The sequence below is a fragment of the Carassius auratus genome, unplaced genomic scaffold (genome assembly GCF_003368295.1).
Source record: "Carassius auratus strain Wakin unplaced genomic scaffold, ASM336829v1 scaf_tig00020643, whole genome shotgun sequence".
Classification (NCBI taxonomy): Eukaryota; Metazoa; Chordata; class Actinopteri; order Cypriniformes; family Cyprinidae; genus Carassius; species Carassius auratus.
The window spans coordinates 1,024-23,561 of NW_020525040.1; the positions used below are offsets into that span (position 1 = coordinate 1,024).

At 37.3% G+C, this 22,538-nt stretch overlaps 2 protein-coding genes and 1 pseudogene across 4 annotated transcripts; 1 reads left to right on the plus strand and 2 right to left on the minus strand.

Annotated features, from left to right (window-relative positions):
* Window positions 1–218: 218 nt before the first annotated feature.
* Window positions 219–1,613, minus strand: LOC113076519 (F-box only protein 32-like; annotated as a pseudogene).
* A 3,571-nt stretch (window positions 1,614–5,184) lies between these two features.
* Window positions 5,185–13,168, minus strand: LOC113076520 (kelch-like protein 38). 3 transcript variants are annotated; one of them, XM_026249213.1, is made up of 4 exons: window positions 12,980–13,168; window positions 6,464–7,817; window positions 6,263–6,368; window positions 5,185–6,008 (listed from the first exon to the last, which is right to left on the minus strand). In XM_026249213.1, exons 2-4 carry the CDS (start codon window positions 7,631–7,633, stop codon window positions 5,719–5,721), a joined length of 1,566 nt encoding a protein of 521 aa, XP_026104998.1. In that variant the 5' UTR covers window positions 7,634–7,817; window positions 12,980–13,168; the 3' UTR covers window positions 5,185–5,718. The 3 variants fall into 3 exon arrangements, with proteins under 3 accessions (XP_026104998.1, XP_026104997.1, XP_026104996.1); XM_026249212.1 differs by lacking the exon at window positions 12,980–13,168 and adding an exon at window positions 8,630–9,050; XM_026249211.1 differs by lacking the exon at window positions 12,980–13,168 and adding an exon at window positions 8,635–9,045.
* Window positions 13,169–15,170: 2,002 nt separating this feature from the next.
* LOC113076521 (protein FAM84B-like) lies at window positions 15,171–16,524 on the plus strand. Its single transcript, XM_026249214.1, has one exon. It carries the CDS (start codon window positions 15,651–15,653, stop codon window positions 16,461–16,463), a length of 813 nt encoding a protein of 270 aa, XP_026104999.1. The 5' UTR covers window positions 15,171–15,650; the 3' UTR covers window positions 16,464–16,524.
* Window positions 16,525–22,538: the final 6,014 nt, after the last annotated feature.

Here is a 22,538-nt window from a genome sequence, read left to right on the forward strand (position 1 = left end):
ATAAAAACACAGAGACACATAAAAAACCCCACTAACCTAGTCCCCTTTGCACTGGCCATGAAACTGCCCCAGAGGCTTCTTGTATGATGTGTGATGATAAGAATAAAGAATAAAGTGGAAGATACCAGAGCCCTTAAGTTAACCCTTTCTTATTCAGAGACTGGGCCTGGTTATTGTCACTGTGTGCTCTGCCACAAAACAGATGGGCGGAAACTCACCCTTACGACATAATTGAATCGCCTGGTCTCTTTGATGGCACTGCAGAAGTCCAAGCGATTAAATGCTTCACCCAGAGTACAATTCCATGACGCTGTGAGAAATGATCAAAGAGGAGTTAGCCGACTACTTCCTCACACTCTGTCCGTACTGCAGGAGACAACAGGGCTTACTCCTTGGTGCTCCCTTTGTGGACATAAATCCATTTGTCTTTGTAAAAATCTGCAATGAAGAAATAAGTCAATGATTTTGCAGTTACAGCAGTTTGATTTTCACAATGAAACCGTGACGAAACTCACAAGGAATCTTTGTGTTGTTGTTCAGAAAGTCCTTCTTTCGCTTCTTTGCAGCCACATCATAATTAATGCCGAGGATCAAATTCTCCTTGTCATGCTCTTCTTTGCAGTAGCTGAAAGCACAGTGAAGTGGTTTATAAATGCTTTGTGTAGGATATATCCACATAGTTCAGCAACCTTTTGTTGCAATGTGCAACATACAGCCTCTATCAAAATCCAAATGCAGCCTGCTAATACGCCCTAAACCAATTTCTCATCTGTACTACAGCAACAGTTCTAGAAACAGTAAATAGTTCCAGCATATGACCTGTCCCACTGTCAATGTATTAATAGCAGCTGATTAACAGATGATGAGTACACACAAAGGCATTTTATGTTTACCACAGCTATTTACTGCAGTCCTGAGAGTGCTGCATCTCCATCAATAAAGTAATTTGTTTATCATTTTGTACACGCACACGCACACGCACACACACACTATGTATGTATATATGTTTGAGTGTGTGTGTGTGTGTATACACTAGTATAGTATACACTTATATATAGTACACTTACACAGATGCATATTTTAATATATTAATTTATATAAATAAATATTAATATACAAATACGTATAACACAGACAAAGAAATCATGACAATAATAATAATAATCTTCAGGCATGACACAACTTTCTGACTGTAAGACGAATCTGCTGTCGCTATGTTTAAAACGCTTTTGTTTATCAAATTGACGCACAGCTCGGGTCTGCAGCAAAACTACGCCATCTGTTTGATGTGACGCTGTTAGTGGTGGACAACGGAGATATTTCAGGTCAAACACTTTAAATGCATATGCTGAATCATTGAACACTTACCTCTTTCGATCTGAAACACATTTATTCGTCTCGTTCTCATCTTTCGTCGTTTTTTTCCAGCCGTCCTCGGTTTTGACCCAGCTTTGACCAGGAGACCGCCAGTCTTGTCCAAGAAATGGCATTGTCAAGATGTAAAAAACCAGTGACAACGAAAGAAAACTGGGTAGTGTTAAACTTCAGAGTCTGTTAAAGTGATTTTCTCGCGTGTTGGCTGCTATATTATATCAGGTTGTGAACGCGTTTCTGATGATAAAGTGCGCAGCTGTATTTATATCGTCAGGAGGAGAATCCGGAAATGTTCGTGGACCCGCCCCCTTTGTACAGCGTTCTCCAACACGTGGCTTTGTTTATCATCTTCCTTAATATTGCAAACCTCAGTAGAAACATAATAACACGAAGTGTTCAGTACGCTGCTGGATCATGTGACCTCATACACTTGTGAAATATCATACACAGTAAAAGCAATTTAGGAATTGGTGTTGATCCTCTGTTGATTTCCCTTATGACTAAAAATCATAACATTAAATATAGCTGCCCATGCATAATTGTATGATTCATAAATGATAGAAAAGTCTGTGTGAAAATGTGGGATTTTGGATCAAGAGGAAAAAAATAATTAATTGATGTTTGTGAATGACCTTTGTAATTTACTTGTAATCAGAATAAGCAGATTATAATGACTGTAAAGAAGTTTGTCATACTAACAGTAGTTATCCATTATGAAAAAAAGAGTGTATGTTTTTAGCTTATTAATGAACCATTTAGTGACATGATCAAAGTACAGATGACCTACTGTTAACATAACACCATCAATTTTGTATAATGAAACTGGCAGGGAATAAGGAAAAATAAGGAAAAGGATAAGGAAAAATAATCTTTGAACTTTGATTTCTTCAGTGCCTATTCTCTTTTGTTTGTTAATGAGTTACATACTGAGCAAGAAATGTGCCCCTGCTGCCCTACATTATGATGTAATGAGAGCTGATGGAAATAGAAACTCACAGCTTCTTTTTATCATTTAATCTTTTTAAGTCAGACACAAGAGTTTCTCTGTGTTGATTGTTTACTTCCAGACACTTGCATTCTTTTGAGCTGAAAATGGAGACCAGATTTTAGAAAGTGTATATTAACAGTGCTTTACACTTCCTTGATGCTAATACTAAAACTGTATTTTAATTACCATGCAAAGCCCACAGAGATGCATTTACATCAATAAGACCTGAATGATACCCTGAATAAATAAATGAGTCAGCACAATAAAATGTGTGAAATTATGTAAAATAAGAATTTGCAGTAATGCATATACATGTTTTAAAATACAAAACTGCTTTTATTTATATAATTATTTCTTAGCAATTTGTCTCCTCATCTCCTCACTATAGCCAATAGAGCGCTGATGTAACATGACTGCTGGGTGCTGTAAACCATTCTGCCCACTGTGCTTAAAGAAGACTCCAGAACGGGTCTCTCTCTACTGCCCCTTGCCAGTCTGATAGATTCTCAGGGAAGCAAAAGGTCACAGAGCCCTTACTAAGTGGAACATACATCAGCAGGAACATGACATGATTCATGTGCACATGTCCAGAGTGTGACTGCATATATATATAGTGTAATTCATACAGAGAACCGTGTTGCTGCACAGAACCCACTGCCAATCCTCACTTTCCAAGAAGTAATCTGTTTCCAGTAAGGATGATATTTCACTTTAGAAATGAATATTTGCAAATTAATATAATATAGTAATATTGCAATATAATTATAATTTCAAACACATGCTGTTTCTTTTGAACATTCTATTCTTCAAAGAACCATGAAGTAATGTATCAAGTTTAAAAAAAAAAATCAAGCAGCAGCTGTTTTCAATATTGATAATAATATGTTTCTTGAGCAACAGATGGCTAATTATATCTTAAAAATATAAAAATAGAAAATATGTGTGTGACTCACAAACATGTAGTTTACATTTATTTTTATATAGCAAAATACCAATTCATTTTATTCAAAAGGAGGAACAGTGGTTGCATAAAGTCTTGATTTAATCTGATCTCCATGCTAGAATTAGGAAACATCAACAAACACGACGTTTAGGCAGATATCCAGTATGAATGATGTAGTCTAAACTTTTTTAAAAGGGATGTTTGGAATGGTTTAGTAATCACTAATTTATTAGCGTTTCATTCCAATGGTTTAACCGCACATCAGGAAGGCATTGGCTTCAGTTCCGAGGCAAAAACATTCAACAACAAGACATATTTTCCTCTCCTAAAATATCTTTCCCAAGCCATGTTCAATGTTTGTTTGGCTTTAACTCAGGGCCAAGTGATATGAGGGGATTTCCTAGACATGTAGATGGCTAGATGACAATAATATTTCCATTTTATTATTTAAGCTAAGAAAAGCTCAACATTTGTATGTGAACGAGTAAATGCAATGCCAAGTTCATGTAGTGATGTAGATGGAACTATCTAGAAGTGTTTTTGTTGTGTGTTCATGTCAGCGGACACACACACAGACACACACTCACTATCACACCTGTTGCTGTTGCTCTTACGCTGATTTCATCATTCCCTCAAGTTCACTGTGTGAAATGTTTCAATTTACATCCTGGACCAACAAATCTGCAATCTGGGCCAGCCACATGATTCTGGGGGTGTAAAGTACACCCTTGTTTGTTTCCCAAAATAACATTAATCACCTATAGCCTGGACTGAACCCCATCATTCCTGACCCAACAAGACATCACAACATGTTCAGATATGAACAAGTTTGCAACCCCCGAGAAGCACACATAGTACCATAGATCTCACTTTGCATTGAGTAATCATAACACGGACATACTGTTCATCTTTTAAGCATCCTTAAGTTTAACGGCAAAGTTAAAAAGAACTTGTGTAATTGAAATGGGTATTGTGAATTTATACCACCACATAATTCAGAAGGGACATTAGCAAGTCTCTTAATGGCTTAGCAAAACCTCCTTTGTGACTAATAGTTTCATGTCTGGGCATGTTGACACCTGTTACAGTGACAGGAAGACATGTAAGACTCAGTCACACATTTCTGTCACACATCTGCTGCCTTCGGTCTTCACACCTCCCATGGCACGTCACATGATGAGTTCCATCTCTTGTGAAATAGGATAACGTATAGGTCACATCAGAGCTATGTAACTGTTTATATGAATGCACTTCATTTCAATTCAAAGAGATATTACATAAAAAAAATAATCAAATAGACAGTATAACAAATATGTTGTCATAAAAATATGTCTATTGTTGAAAGGGAGAAGACTTGTTTTTTTTTTTACTTAGCAATTAAAAGGATTAAATTCACCAAAAATTTGAATTCTGTCATGATTTAATAAACCTAATTTATGACAGAAATAACAACGAGGCTGTGGGGAATAAGTTGTTCAGCTGACAAAATGTCTTTAGGAAAAAAACTTTTAGTAGACAAAAACTCCTTAAAAAAGTTTTGAAAGTTGTGAAAATTACAAATTAGGACTTTCATACAGTGTGTGCCATTGAAAAGACTCTTGATGTTGTTTTTAGAAAAATGACAGGTGGTCCAATTTTTCTTTTATAGCATTTTATTTTGTTTTCCACAAAAGAAAGTTAGTCAACCAGGTTTGGATCAACATGAGGCTGAGCAAATGATTACAAAGTGTTTTTTGCACGAATGTTCCCTTTAAATTATTTAACATTTCAATACAGCCAGATAAGCCAACTTACAAATAACACAAAATCATTATTAGTTTTTATTAAAGCATTCAGTTACATTTTTTGAAGTATGTAACACTTTCATACTTTTTTTTTGGGGGGGGGGGGGCAATGAATAAAAAAATCAGTTTACAAAATGGTGGAATGTATTTACATAAAAGTATTCTTGTAAACATACAGTGTGCAACTATTCAGTGTCAAGTGCAAAGTAATACAGAACAGAAATTCTAAAGCAACGTATTCTGTAGTAAACACTAATATTATTATTATTTTTTTTTTTAAAAACAGGTTATCTAAAAGATACTTGAAAATTAAGTTTTAAATGTATCATACTTGCATCTGTTACATGGTTCGAGCTTAAAATTTTTTTTTTAATTTTAACTTCAGCTACATTAACAACTATTACTAGTAATTTTACTAATATTTCACACACAATCATGTGCAAACACCTTTAGAGAGGTGAAAATGTGTGCATCTCATTGCTTTGCTATCATAATATGCTCTGTGTTTTTACACTACTGTTTATCCCAGTATGATCTGTAAAATACAGTACAGCAAGCATTTTGCTTGGAGACAGGCATATTTAAAAACCTTTGTGAAGTGACTAAGCTACATTGTCACATAAATCCATTCATGTAGGCAGAAACTTATCAGAGAGATAGACCAGAGGTACTGAGCCATGGTCAAATAGCTTGAATGGCAGTGTTCCCATTGACAGCCACGAGTCTGTCTTCGGGTTGTAGCAGTCAAAGCTGTCTGAATCTTCCACACTCTCGTGGCTGTTAATGAAACGACCACCAGTGACATAGATCTTGTCATTGACCACAGAAGCGGAGTGATGCATCTTCCTGGCCTTCATATTTTCACATTTTTCAAACCTGTTGGTTTTAATATCATAGGCTACCATTCTTCTTGTATAGCCTGTTGAAATAAATAATTCTCAAATGTGAAAAAATTTAAACAAGGAGAGAGGTTTATTGCCCCCCCCCATAGATATTAAGAGCATATCAAATAAAAATAATAAAAAAGATAATGATTTGCGTGGATAATTTATAATAATCACTTTACTTCAACAGTCCAAAAAAACACAAATTTGTATTTCATGGTGACTTTACGGCCAACAAACAGGAATATTTTTACAATACCAAAAAAAAAAAAAAAAGAAAACTCCTTACCGCCTACGATGTAGATTTTATCATCGATCACCGCAGCTGGTGCACAGATGTTCTTTACCATCCTGGTTTCCATTCTATACCACATATTCCTTCCTATGTTGTACACCTATCAAGAAAAAACATATTTTACGACTTCAAAATCAATTTGTGAAATTTGTGCTCAATACAATGAAACATCTGAATAAGCCTGAAATATCACACCTGGATCATTCGAACAGGTTTCTGCATGGCGTCTTCTCCACCAAACACATATATTCTCTGGTTATGTGCAGCTACAGCTGGGTGCAGGACTGCAGTGGGCATGGGGGCCATGGACTCCCATTGGCTAAACATGGTGTCGTAACGCTCTACCTCACTGGACAGCTGTCCATCAGCCGTCAATCCACCCAGTACAAAAATGAAATGGAGGTAAGTGGAGCTCTGATGGGCGTATCGAGGCTTCACCATGGGTTTTCCCATTCTCCACTGGTTTGTTTTGAGAGAAAGCGTGTAAACTGTGTTGCTGGGTGTGCACTGGCCTCCTGAACTCATGGTTAAGCCACCCAGAACGTAAAGGATGCTGTGCATGCAGATATAAGCAGGTCGGTAGAGCCGCAAAGGGACTTTTGCAAGCCACTGCCAGCAGTGAGATTGCTCGTCATAGAGCAGCGCATCACGAGACGTCCGCTCGCCATTTTTACGACCTCCTACAACTACAAGAGCCTCCTTGCAGTTTTGACGGCGCGGCGCGGCCCACAGGGGCTCAAGATCACCAGGGCAATGAGTGCCAACGGAAAAGAGCAGACGACGAACAGATTCGATAATTTCTGTGCATAAAGACGATGACTGGACTAGAGGGTCGTTGGCGATAAATTGGAAAAGATATGAAGGGTGGACGTGTCTCAGCCTCACACGGCGGAACAAGTCGTGGATGGAGCCACACCTGGAGAACGGGTCGTGGTGGATCCAAGCTAGAAGAGTCTCAAATACTTGCTCTTCTTCAACGCAGAGTCTGTCGTCTTCCAAGTAGCTCACCAATTCTGGTAGCGAGAGCTCGCAGAAGTCCTGAGAGACGACCACATCTGAGAAGCTCTTCACGGCCAGCTCTCTTGCTTTCTCCTGCAAGCTTGAGCAATGCAGGATTTCTGAGAGCCGGATCATGCTCAGACAGTTGTCTGGACTGAGCTGGGACTGCAGGAAAGTGGAGCAGGCCTCAAAAAGTCTTCCATATTGTAGCATAGAGGCAGCTTGCATCAGAGGGAGAACCAGCTCCATGGTGATGCTGATGGACCCCGTGTAAACATACTCCACAATACTCGTAAGGATGTCATAAGGAACACCTTGGAGGTTTATCTGGGGCTTCTGGGTCTCCAGGAAGCTGCTGCAAAACATAGCGTAGAAGTAGGGGCTGCTGGACACCAGAACATTGCGGTGACATGGGATCTCTTTGCCCTCAGAGCAAAACACAACATCAGTAAGAATTCGGTCCTTCCTTAAGGTGTTCAGTTCCAGGAGGAGAGTAGAAGTCAGGTCTTTGTCCTTGAAATGCAGGACTTCTGATATTGGATCATCCAAGCTGTTTGAAAAAAACAATAATAAAAAAATTTTTTTATAATGTTTTATAATCAAAACATTTTCTTTAATTCGATACTGGTCACCACAATGGAAGAATATATTTTACCTCATGGAGCCTACATAAAAACTATAATGGCAGCAGTTTCGATGCATTTCTTATTACGATTTCATTTTTTAAATCTAATGATACGGAAAATGAAGTAATTTACATCTTTTAACTTTTATCCACCATTCATGATACACATTTTCTCTACTCATATATTCCATTGGAAGCCCATGACCTTGGCACTGGTAGCATCATGCTACATATGAATATATATTTTATATATAATAAATCAATTACCATATTAAACAGTATATATTCAGTTTGTGTGTGTAGCAATCTTAGTATGTTTATAAAAACAAATATTTTAAATTATAAACAAACTTTCTGACACAATGACATGCTTAAACATGAGTGTGAAGTTTCATCTGTGAGGCTCATATTATTCACTGCATATTTTCAAAAGCATCATATATAAAAAAATTTCGGCAACTGCTAATTTTAAGACATCTAGGGAATGGAAGAAGATAGAAGAAGATGGAAAAATATCGATCATTACCATATTTTATAGTCAGAAAACATATATCATACTTGTTTAACAATTCTGCAAAGTTTACCACACGATCACAGTAATCTCTCAAGACTACAGCTGTCAGTTTGCCTGAAGAATGACACATCATAAACACACGCCATGCCATTATCTACAATCTGCGCAGGTGTTGTTGTTCCTACAGTAAAAGCATCTGCTCGGTGTGTCAGCCATACCTTACCTTACCTTGTCTCAGCTGATTTGAAGCACATTCTAGATGGTCCTGTAAATATCTATGTATCATCAAACCTCGAACAGAACTCAAACTCGTCCCTCTGTTCGCAAAAACGATTCACTTCTGAAAGTTTTTCACTTTCTGAGTGTGGCAGGTGGATGTTTATAGGGGCTGGGACGACCGTGGTATGTTATTTGTTGTTGAGAAATCCTTCGAGAGGCCTCAGTGTACATTCCAGTCTCCCTAAAAATAGAAATCGCTCTTCTCTGTCAGAACTGCAGCTAGTGCTGCTAAAGCCCTCACCCCCTGTTTTTCCATAACACAAGTTTCTTCACTGTCTGCAGAGTGTGTCTGAATTGCTCCATGCTCCACCACGTGTGTATGTTTACTGTGGCTGTAAACAACACCACTGGTGCCTAAATGCTATTCTAAGCTCTCCTAAAGCCAGCATTCTGTTACTACAGCAGTCGTTACTAAACATCGGGATGATGAAGGCTCAGGATGAGGAGACATAACAGCTGAAGTCTTTCAAGCCAAACATGAACAGTTATAAATTAGACAACGCTGAGTGATGTGGGTATTGTTTGAACATATTGTGCCGCATTAGGTTGCGCTCTATAGAAGCATGAAGTTGCATAAGCATCAATAAACTGTTGGAATATTCAGTAATGTAGGAAGAAAAACCAAAATAAAAAGGTTAATTAATTCAAAATCTCAATCTATAACCCCTGTGACCTATTATAGATAATCTAAAGTTTTTACAAATTCGAACTACTGAGGCTCTAGCGTTAGATCAATAGCGCCATCAAGTGTTAATGCACTGTCCTGAGGTGTCTGGTACCCTGAGAGCTAGAACGCAATAGATCACCTGTGCTGTCATCTATTTCTCATGCAGCAAGCAAAAATGTTCAACAACTTCAAAAATAAATATGTTCTCTTGTAGCGTAAGAGAACGTGTTGTTATACAAGCCACAAACTAACATCTTTTATTTTAAACAAAATCAGTAGCTTACTTTCAAAAATATATTTTTTAAATAATATAAATATATAATAAAGATATTTTGTTTATTTTTAAAGCATATAAAATGAAAAATACAGGGATGTGATGAAGAAGAAAAAAAAACAGAGAAATTTCAGTAACAGTTTAACCTTTCGCAAAAAAAAAAAAAAAAAAAAAAAAGGCACAAGAGAAGGCACAAAATGATAATGTAATAACCTGAATGTAAGTCGAAATCACCTACCAAATGCAATAACGTATTATGGTAGGATTCAAGTTGGAATTACTTTACTTTTTACACCACAATCATGGTACAAACAAATTCCTGAAACAAAATGATGGAAAACTAGAATATCAGGTTAAGAAATTCACGGTAAACTATTTTTTGCTCCTCCTTACTGCTACTATATTGTCCACTATAATCTTTTTAAAGGGTGGTATAAATAATAATAATAATTAATTATTACATTTAAATAGCGCTTTTCTAGGCACTCAAAGTGCTTTACATTGTCAGGGTTATCTCCTCATCCACCACCAGTGTGCAGCATCCACCTGGATGATGCGACGGCAGCCATAGTGCGCTAGAATGCCCACCACACACCAGCTTACCGGTGGAGAGGAGACCGAGATGAAGCCAATCAGCATATATGGGGATTGTTAGGAAGCCATGGTCAGAGGCCAATGGGCGAATTGAGCCAGGATGCCGAGGTCACACCTCTACTCTTTTCGAAAGACATCCTGGGATTTTTAATAACCACAGAGAGTCAGGACCTCAGTTTAACGTCTCATCTGAAGGACGGTGCTTGTTGACAGTATAGTGTCCCCATCACTACACTGGGGTGCTAGGACAGACCACAGGGTGAGCACCCCCTGCTGGCCTCACTAGCACCTCTTCAGCAGCAACCTAGTTTTCTCAGGAGGTCTCCCATCCAGGTACTGACCAGGCTCAGCCCTGATTAGCTTCAGTGGGCAACTAGTCTTGGGCTCCAGGGTGATATGGCTGCTGGATAAATAAAGAAATAAAATAAATAATATAGATAAAGAAATAAAGAAAATTTGTCACGTAACATCCATATAAACACACAGAATTTTCAAAGCATTTTTCATTTCGAAATAATGCCGATGCCGTACTGCCAAGTTAAATTCTCCCGATGCCAAACTTTGTGAAAATAATGGTCTCTTGGTAGAAATCGTCGTAAGTAATTTGTCAGGAGAGCTCATAGTGCTTTTAAAGCCTGCAGATACTTCACATATCTTGGGAGACACACAGTAGTCCTGAGATTGGCTCTGTTCTACCACATCCACAGGTTACATTGGGAGACTGAATTTGTTAATTATCTCAAACTAAGCACTCAATTCCAAACGCTTCTGCCTCAGGAGAGCATCCTTACTGATTAACAGTGCTTATCACTGCATGAGTAAATTAAGGGTAAATAACAATCACATCCAGACATGGAAGAACATGACCTCTAGACATCATCAAAAAAAAAAAAAAAAAAAAAAAACCATATTACTATAAAAGCATTTGTAAAAGTAAAATTATATAAAATTTATTTTATATTATAATTATTTTATGGCTTAAATATATCTATATCATATTTCTTATTCATAATCTATGTGTAAAGGGCTGTATTGTGTTTATACGTATACCTGTTATTCCTGCATGTTCTGTGAACACAAGTCTTTGTGCAATAAAGTAATTGACACTAACGAAACAGCACCAATTCATTAGAAATTTCTGTTTGGCATTCATCATGAGAAGAGCGAAAAGTATTCATAATAGAAAGAGGCACATTTTAGATATATTAATGCACAATGAACAGCACTTTAACATTTTGGTTCCCATAATAGATTTCTCTGTGATTCTGCTCATACACTGCATCATTTTGAAAACAGACCACCATAAAACAAGAGGCCTTCTATACAGCACAAGAGAAATCTATATGAGAATATATATGCTTTTTGTGTGGAATACTGATTTGGGTAGAAGCAACAAGTGCTCGTTTATGTTGCTCTACAGTATCAGCTTATTAAGTGGTGCCACTGATGGCGTTGCAATGCAAAATGCAATATGTCCATTAGGAATCACAAGCTGACCTCTAAAAGATCAGCATGACAGTGATATATTACACAGTTTGCTCCGCTCATGCAGAAATTTAAGGAACATAACAAATAGTGAGATAGTAAATTGGGTCATGTTGTGTCAGATCTGAATGACCTACTTCTTACGGCCTTTTTTTCTGATATGGCCTGGAGAGAATGTTCTACTTTCAAAAGTGGCAAAAGTTCTAATAACCATCACCGAACAACAAAAATGAAAATTTCGAAGTTCAGAGCAAACAAACCAGCTGTAATGAAATCAACAGTCTGGGATTTGTATTTTACAGTGTTTACAAATGCAAGAAAGAGACATCTAAGAAAACTCACAACATCACATTGTCTACAGCTGTTGATAAATATTAAGGCCACTTAAAATTTTTGTACATAAAAAATAATGTAGGGAATGTAAGACAACTATATCATATATCAATATATACCAATATATCAAAACTTATTTTTTTATTAGTAATATTTGTTGCTAGGAATTCATTTTGACAACTTCAAAGGCAATTTTTCGCAGTATTTTGATATTTTGCACGCTCAGATTCCAGATTTTTAAATAGTGGTATCTCGGCCAAATATTGTCCGATCCTAACAAACCATACATCAATGGAAAGCTTATTTATTAATTACATTTAGAAATTTCGAAAAATTGACACTTAAGACTGGTTTTATGCTCCAGGGTCACATTTCATATTGAATTAAGTTGAAATCTGACCCGAATTAAATATTATTATTAAATGTAGTGAATGTAAACATAAAAATAATTAACTCCAACAACCCTGAAAAAAAAAAAAACATTTTAAAACTAACTAAATAAACACATAAAACAAACAAATAGACCCCTCTACCACCCACCACCCGCTTGCGGACCCCAGTTTGAAAACCCCTGGTCTACAGAAGACTACTTTAAACATGCTGGCATATTTGTGAGATAAGTGCTATATATTAGTTAAAATGTCATGCTCCTCTAGAGGTCAGTGCAGTTCAAATGATACTTGAATTTACTGGAATAAAATAAGTCCTTAGACTCATTAATCATGCTGGGTATTGTAAATAAAAAATAAATGTTTCACTGCACTCAGTATTATTGATCACTAAATTACCTTAAAGTAGTTTCATGATTTTTCAGCAATCTCACATTATACTACAGGACAACGCAGATATTTATTCACTAAAGAAAAACAAATATCAAAAGAACTGTGGGAAAACGTAAGAGTTTATGGATAACAGAGTTGCATTCAGTAACATTAACATACCTTTGTCATTTTCATCTCACTTTTTGCCACCTGACAATCTTCTCAGTCTTCTTTTCATTTCTCTCTCTGCAGCCAGTCTGGGCTTCTGGTTCGCTTCATCGGCATGACATAAACAGACACACGCAGTGCACCTTCAGCAATAAAAACACCTTTGATGGAACGCAGTTGCCTTTGGAAGCCTAGAGAGAGAAAGAGGGGTCTTAAGGGGCTTACTACTGGCTGCTTAAAATTCTTCTGATGTAACTAGTGCATAGCCACTGGAAACAAAAACATTGATGCATTCCCACCAGACTGGCACTTTCACCCAATTTTGTTTACTCTTGGTGGTGTTGCCAGACTACTTTTTTTAACAGTTGAGGAAACGAAATAATGAGTTCTTTCACTGAGCGAGGCAGTGTGAAGGCAACACTGTTTATCTTTATATCTTCAGCGGTGGCAGACAGCTTCATACAGTGTCACAGGCATGACACAAGGTGCCTTGGCATTCAAAATGGCCAGAGTACAGGCTCTCGGGGGGAGAGAAGCTTAAAAATATATATATTTTTATAGTCAAAACACACTCAGAGGAATTCCTGTGGTTGTGTCAGACCAATACCGAAATGTCAGGTAGTTGAAATTCCTTTGTTTACTCACCAGGATAGATAAGCGAGGTCTTTATGACATACAAGGTTTCAGTGAAAATGTCACTCTGAGGAATGATTGCTGAATCATAAAGCGATAATCATAAGGTTTTTGGCACATAGTGGTTCTTTATTTGCAGTGATGGTTTCATGAAGAAACTTTAACATCCATAGAACCGTTCTATCACACAAAAGGTTCTTTTAAAAATAAAGTTTTTTTTTTAAATGTCAGAAACATTTTAATAATCTAAAAGAACCTTTTGTACAACTTTAAGGTTTCATGGATGTTACATTTTATTGATGGAACCATGCCAATAAAGAATCTTTATTTTTAAGAGTACATAGTGGCTTTAGATTATTAAAACGATATTAAAATGTTCTTTACACTTAAGAATTGGTAATTTTAAGAACTGCTCACTGAAAGGTGTAAATCGGAGAAACCAGAATGGTTCTTCACTGCCATTGCTGTAAATAATATCTTTTTATGCAGGTGAATAATGACACTATTGCCTGGTTTGAAGAAGTTTGCATCATTGATTCTGTAATTTGATTAATACTGTAAAGCTGGTTTGAAACAATCTGTATTGTATAAAGCACCATATAAATAAAAGTCACTTGACAAGATTGCACACCATTTAAACTTTAAGCACATTATGCTAATGAGGGTTCATATTAATACTTAATGGGGGAGCAGGTGTGTCTGGTCTGAAGGTACTGTCAAGAGGCTGTAGGATTTGTTTTGATTTAGTGATGGAAGATGGATGCTTAGTTTGCAACTGGTGTAACTGGTGATATGCCTCATGGCGACAGTCAGACATCCCCGCACTGGAGTGAGCAAATACACAGCAGACTCACTGGCCAGCTGTTACTTTAGGTAATTAAGAGCTCAGGCATGCTTCTGGGTACGAGAAGCCCCTGCACTGGGGGTGATGGACTGACAGCCAGAGGCTAGCAGTTTGGCAATCCACAACACAAGACTAAACACTGAAGTGGTTTACAGACCCACGTGCACCAGACTGGATACCACAAGCTGAAGTACCTCCAGGGAGCCTCTGAAGATGCTGCCACTGCATTTAATGTGAAAGAGAAGGACACAGTAACGGACTTTATTCAGGGTAGATGAATTAAGTAATTTGGTTTATTTACAATTTAATTGATTTATTTTTATTTAATTGCTTTTAAATATAGATTTAATGTCTATAATAATGTGATAAATAATGACTTTCTCGAAGCATCCATTAAAGACAGCAATCGAAAAGGTCTTACTGTAATTACAGTACCTCTTCATGAACTAATTCTTGTGGTTAGCAAAGGTGACACATTTACCATTGTTCAGTGATTTCAGTGAAAAAAAACAAAACAAAGGTAAATGTGCAGACTGACTTCAATAAAGGCTGTTTTTCGACTAACAAGAAAGTTTTGAGTTCTGAAACGTATACAGGATGTTTTTCGAATGAATTCTCAGTTCATGACCCCTTTAAACTGTAGACTCTGTATGAATTTAGCTTATTGAATTTAAGAACCAACATAATTCCGCTTTCAGTCTAAATGTGTACTGTCTCTTTAACTGACCGAGCCTTGCGTAAACATTACTGTGCGCACTACTATTTCACACAGAGCGCCTTTGGCAGAACTTCAAAGAGCCGTGGACGCCATCCATTACTTGGAAAGAGAGGAAAGAACTTATCAGAAGTGCAATTGTTTACTGGAGACGTTAACTGCAGGACTCCTCGTGGGTTCACCGCTGTGTCTGATGGGCTTCCCTTGTCCGCGGCTCACACCAGGAAGTGAGCAGGTGAGACGCACCTGTTCTGAACGCAAACTGAAACTCTGATGGCATAATATCTTATGGCTGGCAAACACGTCGGATAGCTGTATGATATGCCAAAACGCAATTATTCCACACAGCAATTCGCAGATTAAAAAGAAGAAATGGATTTAGAGCTGAACTGGACTCGAAAGCCGGATTACGTGTTGCGCTTTTGAACGATCCCCTCCGGGAACTACACAGGTGGGACGGGTAACTCTTCACACGAGTTTCGGACACTGTTATGGGGAATCAAGTGGAGAAACTTACCCATTTGAATTACAATGAATTACCTACCACTGACCCTAATGGATTCGACATAGAGGACGACACTCCACGGATCGGCGTGTCTTATATTTTCTCTGCTGACGACGACGAGCAGGAGGACAACCTCGATGAGACAGAAAAGGAAGATGTTAAACATTACGACTGCCGCAATGAATTAGAATGCGCGGTATATTATCGCGACGAGTGCATATATGACAGGAATAGCAGGTTCGGTGAAGTGGGAACCCTGTCGTGGGAGAACTTGGCGAATAAATGCAAACCCGGTGACCTGGTGGAGTTTGTGGCTATCGGTCAGTACCCGCACTGGGCTGTTTGTGTTGACGACCAACAGGTGGTTCATTTGCATAGAAACGAGATTAAATGCGACTTTATTTTCGATGCCAGTCAAGGCAAAAGAGGCAGAGTTGTGAACGAGCTGTATAAGTTTAGCGCGCTGAGCCCGGATGTTGTGGTGCAGACTGCCATGGAGCAGGTGGGGATGAAAGAGCGAGACATTTGCTGGAAGAACTCTGAATGCTTCGCTGCCTGGTGCAGGTTTGGTAAACGCGAGTTTAAAAGTGGAGGCGAGATACGAATCGGGAAGCAGCCGTACAAGATGAAAATGCAGCTGTCGGAGAAGAAAAGTCACGTTTTGGACTTTCAAAGTTTAGAGGACTTGATCATGGAAAAGAGGAGAAACGACCAAATGGGAAGGGAAGCCGTTATTCAGGAACTGGAGAATCATTTAAATTGCACAGAAGACACTGAGAATGATCACAGTTGTAACTGATGATGGATCATAGAGGGCTCATCATGGAGGATACGGGCTTTATTTGTAATCACCTCAAGCACAGGGGCAGTGTTGCAATTTCATCAGCTTCTCAAGAGAGTTTTCCGTCAGCAGCACTTTTATAAATTGGACTGCTTCAGCTTGTTTGCAATGATAATCCTGGTGTTTTTTTATCTTTGACTCACTTTGCTGTGTTCACATCCAAGGGAATGTTTTATGAAAGTCTTTCCGCATCACCTTCTAATGATCATAGTATTTTCTTTTGAGGACTGGCAAAGTATGTATTCCCTTGACCCATTATTTCAATAGAGTCTGAGTATTTTTTCTTAAGTACTGTTTTGTTCTTCATTGGATTGTGATATAATCAATATGACATTTTGTTGTTTAGCTTCAGGTGTCTCTCAACAAGTACTGTATAAACAAGCCTATATTTTTGCTACTGAACTCACTATATTCAAGTGTTATTCTTGCATGCAGAGAAGATAATTTCATTTAGCTTTCAATTCAGATCAACTCTTCTGTTTGGTTTGATTGATGGAATATTATCCATATTCCTGATTTCATCATATTTATTTAATGAACATCCAAACATTTCATGATGAAAAACACCAAAGGGAAAAATGTAACACTCATTTATGAATATGTTTGAAATTGCTTAAGTAATAAGAAAGCATTTAAAATGTTCAGAGTAACGGATTTCTTTATATACATAAGTTTATATATATATTGTTTTCCCTGATGTTCATGATTATATTTTAATTATATCTTTTTGAATGATGCCATAACAGCATAGACAGGATTTTACTATAAAGTTAGTATGAGAAAACTGAAGTCTGACCAACAAGTTTTGGGTAAGCTGAAAGTCATCTAATCTTTTCAGATTTGTTCATAAAGCATATATTTGCCTTTTGTGTTGTTTTTGTTGTCCTCCTTTAAGAATTTAATATAAATCTGCTCAATAGGGGCCATAGCAAGAGAGGAAATGTGGTCTTTGAGTTTCCTGTGTATGTTTTGTTACATGATACCAGACTTGAGATCCCCCCCATTGGTAGTATCTGTGAGATAATGTTGCCTAGTATTTGTAAGATAATGTTGCCTAAAGAAGGTCAAAGAAGAGAGGATTTGTACAGATCTGTTGGAGAAGTTGACTGCGCTCCAGAGATAAGATGTGCAGATGCTCTGAAAAGATAACTGCTGCTTTTTGAAGTGTTTGAAACTAGAAATCTTAATTAGTTTTAAGTCTCAATTTAATCTAATTTAAGATACCGGCTGATTAAACCCAGATTTCAGCTTAATTTAAGCCAATGTTAATAAAATGATGTTGCTGGTTTAGACAAATAATTAAGCTGTGATCTTAATCAGTTATTATTTATGTGCAACTCAAAGGCACAAAAATGCCTATAAGAGATCCCCCACAGGCCACACAAAGAAACTCAACTATAAAATAGCTATTTTTAAAGACTATTTGCAGCTACCATTGATTGACAATCATCCCCAAATCCTTTTGCCACAAATGTTTTATGGACTATGGCATAAATACTTAGACAACATGCAAACCAACTGCCCTTCCTGTTTGATAGGGTGAGGTTTTCAGCGCAAGGCAGGGACAAGATGTGAAATTATATTGTTCAACTGATTACCCCTTCAGGCTGAGCTGGCATTACTTAAAGGAATCCTTCACACAAAAATGAAAATTGCTGAAAATGTACTAGCCCTCAGTCCACCCACACTCTCAAAAAAGTACAAAAGCTGTCACTGGGGCAGTACCTTTTCAAAAGTTGAACTTTTGTACACTTTTTGTTAGGTAATAAAGGTGTGCCTTTTGAAAAGGTACCGCCCCAGTGAAGGATTTCATACCTTTTTTCCAGAGAGTGCATGGTTATGCGTTTGTTTCTTCACTGGAACAGATTATAAAAAATGTAGCATTGCATCACTTCCTCAACAATGGATCCTCTGAAGTGAATAGGTGCCATGAGAATGAGAGTCCAAGCACCTGATAAAAGCATCACAATAATTCATAATGCACATGACTCCAGTGGGGGAAAAAAATTGTTTGTAATATACAAATCCACTATTAAACTTTACGTAACATTGCTTTCACTATTGAAAACATAATTTATCCTGAATCAGGACAGAAATATTCACAGATAAACAAACGTTTACAAACAAAAACAGTTATAAACAAATATGTTGGATTGATGTGAGAGGACAAAAGGGAATTAACTTCACTTTTCTCTAGATTGTGAAGCGTTATTATGGTTTATGGACACTGGTTTGTGGTTTACTATGACGGTTTAACAAACTAGTCTACACCTTGGATGGCTAAAAGGACGAATACATTTTGAGGAAATTTTCATTTTAGGGTGACCTAATTCTTTTAGATAAAATGTTTATGTATAAATGTTGTTTCTTCATCATATACTTTTATTATATTTAGTATAAGTAACATTTGCATTTAGCTGTAAGAACAAGCCTAAATCTTTACACAGTTATCTTTTAATCCTTTTTCTTTGCCAGGGCTTGTTGGATTAATGCCTCTCATACCGCCCTCACTTCCATGGAAACATTGAGACTGTCTGGTGATAGTAAAACGTGTCTGAATGCCAGGGAATGAAAATAAGAGGCATCAATTCTCTGACCTGCTGCTTCTCTTCAAACCTGCTATAGCAAAAGGCAAACATGATGATCAAATATTTCATTTTATAGTACAACAGAGCATTGCTATATTAATTAATATTGGGGACAAAACTTTTTTCAGCAGTGAATATATATATATATATATATATATATATATATATATATATATATATATATATATATATATAATGCTATAACTGATAATTCAACAACAGCCAAAAAATGATCTAAACAGCTCTGGTGTTAAGATCTACTCTCAAATGAGATAAGTGGAGATACTTAAAACCAAATAACACAGTACAATTATTTACAGCGCTTTGATTTGATAACTATCAATTCCCTTCATACTGATCCAATTTTAATTTGCTGCTCATCCTCTGAAGTTCAAATGGATAATGTGAATTTAATTCAGCGTATATAAAAAAAGATCGATTTCAATAACATTATGCTAATTTGGTTCAAATGCCCCTTTCATGGAGAAAAGGTTAATGAAGAGGAATAATAAGCTGTATTGTTCTTATGATTTTATGCCATCTATAATTCCATTGCTGATGAGGGTTTGAACTCTTTTGTTTGCAGCTGGGATATGAAAGGTGTCCTTCAGGTTCACCTGTCTGAAATAGCTATAATCCTGCACTAAGATTTTATTTAGAATTAATACACTATTAAAACTGTGCAATGACCAGTTAATTCAAAACACAACAAATGTATGTGTGTGTGTGTCAAGCAGGTGTGCACAGCAGTATGACTAAAGTCTGCTGGGCTAGCAAGCAATGCAAATTGAATTTTTCTTGGAAATAACCTTGGGCTAGGTCTGTTTTCCCGAAATGCAAATAAAAAAAATGCAGCACTGCATAAAAATAGACCAATGGTTAGGATATATATTATTATCCTAACCATTGAGACACTATTAGTAAGGTTCTATTATTTCAGTGAAATTTGTATGCAATTTGAATTTTAATCAATCATTTGGATTAAACATGATGTTTGTTGTGGTGGTCAGTAACTTAATAAATTTCAGTTTCACATGATGGTAATATTTCTCAGCAAATGTTGAAATGCAAGGGAAGGATTATTCCATTGCAACAAAGCTACATCTCCCAGCTGTGCAGCGTGTTATTGCAATTTATTGTGAGACTAATTACACGGGATCATTACACTCCCAACAGCAATCAGAACTCTCTCCCAAAAGTAAAAGACATTAAAATCTTTATACATTCGATAGCGTGGTAAAGGAAGGAGGGAAACGGAAAGAACTATTCGTACTCAGCAATTTGACACTGGTAAGGAATTATGAGAGATGGTATGATAGAAAGAAAAAAAGATCAAGAATAGGTCTTAAAGGGGTCATATGATGCAATTTACATTTTTCTCTTGGAAGTGTTACAAGCTCTTGGTGCATGAAGAAGATCTGTAAAGTTGCAAAGGCTAAAGTCTCAAATCCAAAGAGATATTCTTTATAAAAGTTAACACTCATCCACGTCCCCCTGGAACGTCTCGTTCTAACACACCCCCACATCTCTACATCACTATGTGGGAAGATTTGCATAATGCCGCCCAGATGTTCACACAAAGAAAAAAGGCATAACTTTTGTTAAAGATGTAGCATTGTTGCTGCCGCCACATGTCATATAGACACTGTGTGTTTCACTGTGAAAGCGAAACTACTGTTTGGCTTTCCAAAAGAGTTTGATATCTGCTTCATCATGGCTAGAGCTGATCCATGCTGGTCGCTGAGGAAATACATCGACTTTGCAGTGTGGATCGCTGGGTATGGCTATCACCGTGGACAAAGTGGAATCCAGCCTGAGGTCATCACATGTGGTTGCCGCAAGCCCAACAGATGCTCCTTCGTAGAATCCGCTGGCCGCGCCGTTCTCAAGCCAGCCTCCGCTCAGGGATCATAATATGTTAAGGGGCGTAACATTTTCGTCATGCTTGAGGTATTCGGCCAATCAGAGCACACTTTGCTTTTCAGACTGATGAGCTTTGTAAAAATAGACACGTTTCAGAAGGCGGGGCAAAGAGTAGAAACAATAATGTACAGTATGTGGAAAATAATGTGTTTTTTTAACCTTAAACTGCATAAACACATTTCATTACACCAAATACACCAAATAATGTTCTTTTTAGCAGCATCATATGAACCCTTTAAGTCTATTAACTAAAACTTAGACAATGCAAGGAGAAATAAAAATGAATAAATAAAATCTGACCTTCTGATTTTCGTTCACATGGTTTACAAAAAAGTCTTTAGCCTCAGTACAAATGAGGATAGTTTGATTTTTTTCTGCATTAGTTGTGTACAATAAGAGGAACAAGAGGAAGTACAACACCCTTCCTCATATCCTAGTGAGAATTCTTTGGGCAACTGTTGGGAATAGACAGGAAAACTCGGGGACACAGAAGAGGTAGTGGCATTAAGCCTTACCTAAAAGAAATGGGATTATTAAATATTTATCTTAATGTTATTTACATAACTGAAATGCTTACATGTTTAAGTGAGCATTTAATACTGTACAAGCTGTACAGGCACACATGAAAAATGGATAGTGAGAGGCAGTCATTAATCAGGTCAACTCCCAAAGAAACATATCATCATTTCATCATTAAAAACAAAACAAAAAACTGATACACTGTATATTACCTTAAGACACTGATTTCATTATTTGTAATGAACAGAACCGAGGCTCCTCCTTTATTCCGGTGACCAGAACAATCTGTTCCAGAAAAAAAAACATCTTATCGGAAGAGTTGTACAGCTTCCAGGATTTCCTTGGCTGAAGAACACCAGGCCGTTGCATCGTACCAGTCAAAACCACTCTCTCAAGAACATTCTGCCATAGTGCATCTGGAGTGCTTTTAAAGTCGAGGCCAAAACTTTTTCATAATGTGTTCTACGAATGCTTTAACTTCTAAATCTACAACACTGGCCTAAGACTTGAAGAAGGGACATGAAGGCGGCAATGTTTCAGGGATTGACACCATGTTGAGTCATGACAAAACCTCAGCTATTCATTCATGACGTGATTTCATGGCCTGCAGCACAAGCATCAGATGAAGTTTTAAATCCATCCATTGCTTTATTCCACTGCATCTGACCGTCAATCCTTCCCTTTTGTGTCACATCCTGAATCTTCTCTAATCCCATATTTGCCGAAGCACATCCGTTCAGCGCCCTGTGCTTCTTGTCTGGCTAATTTGTGGCCAGTCACTGGTGAGCAATTGATGTGCTCCCTGAACGCAGAGCAACAGAGGGGGTGAATGGCGCTCATTATGACTAGCTCTTAATACCCTCTAATATGAAGGATGGTGCTGGGCTTCAGTATACTGAAAAACCTCAGTTCAAATAGTATACAGCAAAAGAGAGAGAGAGAAAAAAACAGGATGAAAGCAATGCATTTCTGCTTTTCCTCATAAACTGCATCTTAAAAAGTA

Coding starts and splice junctions, on each gene's coding strand:
- LOC113076520 (XM_026249211.1), bottom strand. CDS start 8,660: ATGTGCTTCAAATCAGCTGAGACAAG. Junction 7,818..8,634: donor TTCAAATCAGCTGAGACAAG/GTAAGGTAAGGT, acceptor TTTTTCAAACAG/CTTGGATGATCCAATATCAG. Junction 6,369..6,463: donor AACCTGTTCGAATGATCCAG/GTGTGATATTTC, acceptor TTTTCTTGATAG/GTGTACAACATAGGAAGGAA.
- LOC113076521 (XM_026249214.1), top strand. CDS start 15,651: ATGGGGAATCAAGTGGAGAAACTTACCCATTTGAATTACAATGAATTA.